This window comes from Poecilia reticulata, chromosome 4 (genome assembly GCF_904066995.2).
Source record: "Poecilia reticulata chromosome 4, P_reticulata-male-v2, whole genome shotgun sequence".
NCBI lineage: Eukaryota > Metazoa > Chordata > Actinopteri > Cyprinodontiformes > Poeciliidae > Poecilia > Poecilia reticulata.
The window spans coordinates 30,444,834-30,453,683 of NC_088833.1; the positions used below are offsets into that span (position 1 = coordinate 30,444,834).

Sequence of the window (8,850 nt, forward strand, 5' to 3'; positions counted from 1 at the left end):
TCAACTGTGGAAACAATCCACCAGACGGCGTAACAAAATGTTTATTTAAAAAAAGAACAGGTGTGCATCCAGTTACAGTAATTTCTTTGCAGTCTCAGACTGTCACCATGATGCATTCAAACGACAAGTGCAGAATCTAACAGAGTGAAGACAGATGGCACAACTACACTGGTGAGCGATGTGAGGTTAAAGTTGAAGGCACAAATTGAAGCTATAGTGTCTGTCATCAGTAGGGGTCATTGAAGGGGTAGTGGGGATGTCCTGCATCCCTGGGAACTCGCTTCCCCTCCACCTGAAAACAGTTGGAGCCAAAGTTAGTGCGCTTCTCTTGTCTGGGCGGATATTTTTGGACATCTAGGTCATGTTTTTGCTTCAAACGGCTGCAGAGGAACTGCCAATCATGACATGCTGCCTGCTCACCTCAATCATTGGTACAATGTAGCGCCAGCCTCTGTTCAGTGCTGTGATGCTTTTCATTTCTTCTGCTTCAAGGGTAAAATCAAACACCTGAAAGAAGGAGAGTTTATTCAGCAAATAAAAACTGAAGCACAGAAACACCTGAGCTCATTGAACATGTTATGTGGAAGGAAACAGGTGTGACAGATTACCTGGATGTTCTCCTTGATGCGCGACTCCGTCACACTCTTAGGAATTGTTACTACGCCTCGTTGTGTCTGCCATCTGAAAGGACCAGAGTTTAACAGAGTTGGAGAAACCGTGTTTATGGCTACATAAATACAGATATGGAAGAAAAATTGACATGTGGACCAATATCCTTAATAGCTTCTCTGTGGGGCTGAAAAGTTTCCAGCTAAAGACTTGTTACAAGATGTGCGTTACTGGAACCCACTCAGCAGGAAACCAGTGACATGTTTCATTACTGGAAGTTTCCCAAACTCCGGTCATTGTTGTCCTTTTACTTCCACTAAATCAGTGGGTTTTTTGCTGACTCAAGTGACTTTTTTCCAGCGTTAGCTCATGGTGCTTCCCTTTTTTTCTTTGGCAACCAACTAAATTTGCAATAGTTTTAAAAGATGCAGCATATTCTTTTTTTAAATTTTTTTTTTTATTAGTTGTCAGCTCATAGGGTCACTGTAAAGAGTTTTAGTCTGTAAACAAAAAATTGGGAACACTTTATATGAAGGGGGGTGAATAAGACTGACATGACATTTTCATAAACATGACATAACATCTGTCATGAACATCAATAAGTCTTCATGAATATGACTGTTGTGATAAAGAGTCATTCGGTAAATTATGACACTTTTAATACAAAGTTGACATTATTCAAAATGTCTTTATAACAACTTGATATTAACCAAGAAATCATTACTGTTTAAACTTTACCTTTAATAACAAAGTTACCTAATTTTTAAAGTGCAATCAGTAATACTTTTAGAACAAATTTATCAGTAATGATTTATTGGTTAATGTCAAGTTGTCATAAAGACATTTTGAATGTCAACTTTGTATTAAAAGTGTCATGATTTACCAAATGACGCTTTATGACAACAGTCATAAATATTCATGAAGGCTTATTCATGTTTATGACAGTGTCATGACAGTCTTATTCACCCCCCTTCAAATAAAGTGTTACCAAAAATGTACATAGTTTCATATTGGAATGAGTGGTGACATCCTGTGTCACTGTTGAAAAAATGCAGCTAAATAGCAGAAATCGGCACCAGAAAAGTAGCAACAGAAAGCAACAAATGCTTTTTTTTTTTTACTTATTTATGCGGGATCAACAAAAAACCTGCAGCATTTATTAATAATCCAATGTAAAGAAATACTGTCACTATTTTTGGATACAAGTCATCACCCAAATACTGCAGACATCTCTTGCTCCTATTCATTTTTTTATAATGACACATTTTCCTTCTAATCTTATGCTTGGATACAACCCTCTGAAGACCTTCCTTGTTACAGTGTCAACAACTGTCATCTGGACAACTCTCTCTATAATATGTAACGTAACATTTCAATGCTGAAATCTATTGTTTTTATGTAATATAATAATTTAACAAGAAGCTGAATTTAGAATTTATATTAGCCATAATTACATAAACTGACTTAAATATATCCCCATATATATATATATATATGAGCAACAAAACCATTTTAACTTTAATTGAATTAATAAAATTACCATTCATATTAATCTGAGACACAACTGCTGTATTTTCCTCCATTCTGATGCTTCATAAAGGAGAATAAAATACATGCAGAGTAGTTAATATTTCAAAACATGTATTGTGACTAGGCCTGTCTCAATAAGCAATAAATCAACTAATCCATGATAAATTAAAACAACCCTCAATAATTTCCATTTGCATGATTTATCTTCTTTTTTCCTTCTACCAAAAACTGGATGATAAAAGTCTTCAGTCTGGTGATCTGGTCTTTTTCTGAAGGACACTTGTTTTTACAGAGAATTCACAATTCATTTCGTTTATTTGTTATTTCTGTTTTATTTATTTTGGATATTTAAAATGTCATCCAGTTCCAGTGCTAAATGTTCAAAAAAAAATTTAAGTTTATTGATTTTTGAGAATGTGTTGTTGCATTAGTGAGCCATTATTATTTTATTACTTGAAAATGGTGTTAAAACCACAATATTATTGTTTATTGCAATAACATCTCGGGCAATTTATCGTGCAGCAACAGTTGTTATGGTGACGATGATGAGTGCTATTGTAAAGTCCATCTAACATACAGGGTTTCCCCCAGAAAACCTGCTAAGCCCGGTGGTCGGGGCGCTGAGGCGGTCCACCGTGTTTTTGTATTAAAAGATGTTAAGTAGACAATAAAAGTAAAAATATCACTGGGTTATTATATGTTATGGGAAAACATCGTCAGTGAACTGCTATGTAAACCCACAACTAGTCTTAAAAATAACTAATCAAAAAGTACAATTAAAATGAATATCAATTATGTCCACTTCTGTTAAATCCAAATTAAGTCAGCGGCTCCATCAGGCCCCCCAGAGCTTCAGGGGCCCCATAAATGCCAATATTTTAACATAGACCACAGATATATAAATGTAGCATTTGTTTATTGAGATTATTATTGCTGCTAAATTTGACATAATGGTTTCAGCATATATAAATTAAAAGACTTTAAATTATTTAACATTTATATGTAAGATTTTAAGGAGCTGGCAAGTTTACTTTGTAGAAGTTCAAAGAACAATATTCATAGTCAGATTGGTTTGTTACCACAGCTACAATTTGATGCTGAGTTTAATCTTTGAGTTTCAGCTCAGTTTGTTCACAAATACAAATTAGTAAGATGCAGTTATAATTTATTGCTTTTTAGGTTTGCCAGTTAAACTACTCCCCCTGTCCTAGGTTTCACTAAATCAAACACAGAAGCTGTTAGAGGTGCTGATGTTTTTAGCAACAAAAGGGGCCCCTAAGTCATATTCTGTTCCAGACCTCATACATCCTTGGACCGGCCCTGCATGATGTTGGTAATCCGCTGCACTGCGCAGAGATGCGCAACAAATGGGAGATTTAATTCAATCCTGCTAATGTGGCTTTAGTAGCTCTTTCATTTTGTGTCTGTTGAGTTTTTAACAAGGGGACACAGAAACTTTTGGTTAGTTGAGTTTCTGGACGAGTTTTTCAGATGTCCAGTGGCCGCGCGCATTAACTGTCTGACTAAGTGGGCAAAACATTTGATACGGTTTAGTGCTTAGTGTAACGGGAAAATAATACTAGTAATAATAATAAAATATATAATCAGCGTGATGCGTGACTGAGAGGAGAGCGCAAAAGCTCTTCACCGGGTTAAACCGGTGAGTGATTAGCACTGGGTCGTTAACCACTAACGCACCGGCCAACCGGGAACACAGACCTAAACTTTACAGGGAAGACGGGGCCAAACGCTGGGCAGCGTGTTGAGATGTAAAAGCTGCATAATGTTTTGTTCACAAATATACATCATTCTCACCGCTCCTCAAAGCACCTCTGAAAGCGCGACTACAAGTTATTCCTGCGGTTCACGTAGAGCTGCGCAACCAGAGCTAACACGGTGGGTTTAAACTCTTACCTTAATCAATAACTCCTCATAACTAATCATAATTCCTCACAGGGGGTTGATGTAAGTATCCATAGCGGTCAGCCTGTGTCCAGTTTGAGTGAAAGGAGGAGCATGGGATCGGCGCTAAGTTTAACTTTAGCCATCCAGCTGCTGCAGCGCGCGAGGCAACGAGCAGAGGCCAGCGGTGTAATTGGTCCGGCTTTAAATGCATAAACTATAAACATATCTTTTATAAACATATATTTTAGGAATAAATCTGCTCTGATACCGACGCTTGGAGCAACAGAAACACTTGCAATCCGGCTTAAAAAAGAGGCGATTTTTTTATTTTATTTTACTAAAAAAAAAAACAAAACAAAAAAAACAAAGGCTTAGCCTGGCGGTGGCGCTAGTAAAGCATGGTGGGCCGCCAGGCCTATAGTACACTGGGGGAAACCCTGCCACACAATATGAAGTAATACACAATGTGTAATACACAATATTACATATTGCATGCATGTAGTCAATGCTACATACATGTGGTGTATATAAGCTGTTATCAGTAAAATCACCTGAGGATGATCTGAGCAGGAGACTTCTTGTACTTCTCTGCCAGTGACAGAACTGCAGGCTCCTGCAGCAGGACGGGTTCATCTGGATGTTTCCAGGCTCGGTCTGGAGACCCCAGAGGGCTGTAGGCGGTCACCACCAGACCCCGGTCCCGACAGTGTGCCAACAGGTCTACCTGGGCCAGGTATGGGTGGCTCTCTACCTGCCGGACAGAAGCACAGAAGCCCCCTCAGCTGATTGTGTTTTCCGTTCCTCAGCCTTAAAGCGACGTCATGTACCTGAAGAACAGTGGGCTTAATGCTGGCCACAGACAGGATGTCGTCAATCTGCCTGCTGTTGAAGTTGGACAGGCCGATGGATCGGACTAGGCCCTTCTCTACCAGCTTCTCCATGGCTGCCCAGGTCACCTTGTAGTCTGTGTCATCATACAGCAGGGAGCCATCCTCCTTCCTGGGGAACGGAGCGTCTCCTCGTCTGGCACACAGAAAGGGAAGTCAGGTGTGAGTGCTGCACACAGTTTGACTCCTAACCTTACACTATCTCTGTCCCCTTTCCTGTATTATCACTGAATAAAGGCACTAGTACAATAAAACTGTTGGGGGTGAGAGGGGACTGATAATAGTTATGTTAAGGTATGCATAGTTATTATCACCGACTGGCAACTCTACAACACCACGGCTGAATATGAAAGTAATTTAGGTGTACCAATGGCCCGGTCAAAGTCCAGACTTCAACATGATTAAAACGCATTGGTAGGTCCTTCAGACTATCAGTGCATAAAAGTATCTCAGCACATCTCAATGAAAGGAGTAAAGCTGCGTCTTCATTACAAATGTGAACAACTTTGTCGATATCGATATTTGTCGTAAAAAAAAACAAGACCGCAATTCGCAATTACTGTGTTTGCATTAAATAAGAAACGCAATTAAAATCACATGTGAATAAGTTTTTGTCATGTGATAAGTCATTAAAACACATGTCACATCATCATCCTCCAACTACTTCCTGTTGTCTTCTTTGCAGTTTGTGCCAGTGACAATATTCGGTTGGTCAAGTGTGATTCCATTCCAGTTTTACAAAATAGACATTTTGATAACTTTTTATCAAAATCTAAAACTTTTTGCGAAATAGGTGTGATCCTATTAAGCAGATTTATTTTCAAAATGTCAAAACTACAAAATTATATGGTCAGAGGAAAGGCAGCTAGTGATGAGGCTGATAAAGTCTGACAGAAAACAACCGCAGAGTTATTCTTCCTACAGGCGGTTCTATAAGGCACCGAGCCACAGTGAGGACAGTATTCCCATCACTACATACATTGATCTAAAAAAGCTGCTGAACTTACTGAAAGGCGTAGGGCCAGTGGATGAGGTACAGGTCAAGGTACTCCAGCTTCAGGTCCTTCAGTGCTTTCAGGAGGGAGGGCTCCACATCCTCTGGGTGATGGCGGGTGTTCCACAGCTTAGATGTGATGAAGACGTCCTCTCGTCTCAGAGACTGAAGAACGAGACAAGAGATCTTAGGAAAAAAAAGACTTTAAATAACTTTGAATGTGTGACATAAAAGGAGGGAATCGGTTAAAAAAAAAAGTTTAATTATGTTAAGAAAACTGTAAACATAATATTTCAACATCCATGTTAGTGGAACATTTATGTGCATAATAAAATACAAAAAGAGTAAAACATCAGCTCAGGGCTCAGTGTGATGAGACGGACTGCTTCACCTTGTCCGGACCTAGAATCTCCTGCAGAGCTTCTCCAATCTCAACTTCATTCCCATAGATAGCTGCACAGTCAATGTGACGATAGCCAGCCTCCAAGGCCCACAGAACGGCTTGTTTCACCTGTCAGTTCAGATGAGCAGAGACCTGAGCAGTTATGAAAACTCATATGAAGGTCTGGAGAATGAAGTACTTCCTAAGAATGATGGAATTGTCTGTCCCTCTTTAAAACTCGCACACACAAAATGTTAAAATCACATCCATCTATCCATCCATCCATCCATCCATCCATCCATCCATTTTCTTCCGCTTATCCAGGGTCGGGTCGCGGGGGTTAAAATCACATCAGTTGTTAAAATCACTGAGACTTTTGTCCACTAGGGGCAGTGAAATACTTTCAAAATTCTTAATTGGTAATGTGGATGAGCTAAATATTTAGATTCTGTAGATTTGTAGATGTCAGTTCACAACAGTTACGATCCATATCCAGAAATAAATTCAAATCAATCCAATCAAAACAGACAGATTCACATTTAATTGCACGTTTCAAAGAATCCCAGAAAAATAACATTAAGTTGCTAGTCTGGCACTACAGTCAGGGCAGTGCAGTTGTCCTGGTAACCACCAAACCCAGACTCATCCATTGGATTGTCAGAAGGAGACAATTAATCGTACAGGTCTTCCAACAATACTTCACTTCTCCAGAGTCCAGTGGTGGTTCTGACCACCATATCATGGCCTAGTAGCTCATGACTGAAAATGCAAGTCACTTCCACTTTGTTATAATAACACCAACAGTTGACTGTGTAATATTTAGTAGCAATAAATCTGTATCAACAGAATTCTTGTGGCATCTGTTATAAATTCACCGAGCTCCTGAGTGAACTTATATGTGCAGGATTTTATCCATCTGGACCACCTGAATACAACGATGTACACATTTTTTGACAATATACAGCATCTCTTAAAAAGGTGAATAACATAAAATCCTATTTTTACCTTTCCAGGCTCACTCTTCCATGTGCCCAATCCAATAAGGGGCATCTTCCGCCCAGTGTTGAGAACTGCAAAGTCATTCATGCCTCTCCAAAACACCTTACACAGAAAAGATGAGAGAACGTAGTTTACCTGGAGGTACAAAGCTTTAAGAAATACACTAAACTAACCTCAGACACATCTGGTAAATGTAACATTTTTTCTACTCTGACTAGGATGGTTGGAGGGTGGGGGGCCTGAGGTGACATAAAACTGAACTAAATCTATCCAAACGGCAATGAGGATGCTATGATACAACATAATGGGTGAAAACTGACTTCATAGTTTTAAATATGCAGATGTGACAGCGGAATAAATGCAGGAAAATTTGATCTTTAACTTAGGTACTACTGATACCACTTGGGCTAATTGTAACTACTTCAGTACCACGCTCCTAATGGAAAGCAAAACATTACAAACCGTGCCCACGGAAGAATTTAACAAAAAACTTTCTTCAGCAAAGACGTAAGAGGTGGAATAGACTTTATTCAGTCGTTTTTTCTGCCACAATTATTCATAAGTTAGACTCAAGTTTAACAAAAACTTGAAAACCTAGGCTAGCCCAAAACAACGCAGTCCATAATATTTCACATCGAGTCGTTTGATTGTCACGTGACTTTCAGGATCAAGGAGCCAGCTGTGCGCGTGACCAAAGTGAATTTATCGTGTTATTCCTGGCTGCTTCATCTGTTAGCTGCTGTAACCACAGCTCTCGCGTTTACTGGACTTAAGTGCTCGCGCTGGATATTTTCACGTCAACCAATAACTAAGTGCTAAAAATTATTTCTCACCGGCATCTATTTATTATACAGTTCAAATTGTAAAACCAAGTTGCTGCTACCTGCAGCTCATTTAATAAAGGCAGCTAGCCAGCAGAATGGTGCTCCAGATTGGAACTCCGTAAATAAGCAGGCATATTCCCCATTTTCTGTTCCGTATTCACAGCTAAAAATTATACGCAGACCAGAAAAGGCAGCATTTATCTAACTCACCCTTTTAGCGGCCTCACAGAATAACCGGGGTAACGCTCGCTTTAGAATTTGACTCTCGAATAAGAGCATGGCTGCTTGTTATCAGCAGTGAAATAAATGACAACAACCAACATGGCGCTCCGCGTCGCTTAACTCACCGAAGAGCTGATCTAAATGTTGCACCGCCACCTGCTACTTCAACAACTCCTTTTCTTTTAGCTTCTCCGGGGCAGAGCTGCCACTTTCTGTTTAAATTGTTCAAAAACACCACCCTGATTTTGCTGACGCTCCCTTTTCCCGGAAGAGTACATTCCTCAATTTCCGGCGAAAATACTATGCATTAGCTCTTTTTTAAAATTAAAGTAAAAAATGGTCAATTAAAGAGAAATATTCAGATTTTAAAATGCACTGAAATCTTGAAAAGACTCAGCCATGTTAAAATAAAATTAATTCAAAATGTGAAAGTAGCGTATGAAAACAGTAACACAATACAGCTGTTTCCACAGGGAGTGTGGGAATTCAACTAGATGC

General features: G+C 39.2%; 1 protein-coding gene across 1 annotated transcript; it reads right to left on the minus strand.

The window, feature by feature from the left end:
* Nucleotides 1-25: 25 nt before the first annotated feature.
* akr1a1b (aldo-keto reductase family 1, member A1b (aldehyde reductase)) lies at nucleotides 26-8,473 on the minus strand. The gene is made up of 9 exons (XM_008407810.3): nucleotides 8,341-8,473; nucleotides 7,313-7,408; nucleotides 6,317-6,436; nucleotides 5,939-6,090; nucleotides 4,872-5,067; nucleotides 4,596-4,795; nucleotides 609-681; nucleotides 421-507; nucleotides 26-292 (listed from the first exon to the last, which is right to left on the minus strand). The coding sequence occupies exons 1-9, from the start codon at nucleotides 8,407-8,409 to the stop codon at nucleotides 227-229; spliced, it is 1,059 nt and encodes a 352-aa protein (XP_008406032.1). The 5' UTR covers nucleotides 8,410-8,473; the 3' UTR covers nucleotides 26-226.
* Nucleotides 8,474-8,850: the final 377 nt, after the last annotated feature.

Coding starts and splice junctions, on each gene's coding strand:
- akr1a1b (XM_008407810.3), bottom strand. CDS start 8,409: ATGCTCTTATTCGAGAGTCAAATTCTAAAGCGAGCGTTACCCCGGTTA. Junction 6,437..7,312: donor GGAAGAGTGAGCCTGGAAAG/GTAAAAATAGGA, acceptor CTGAACTGACAG/GTGAAACAAGCCGTTCTGTG. Junction 4,796..4,871: donor TTAAGCCCACTGTTCTTCAG/GTACATGACGTC, acceptor TCTGTCCGGCAG/GTAGAGAGCCACCCATACCT.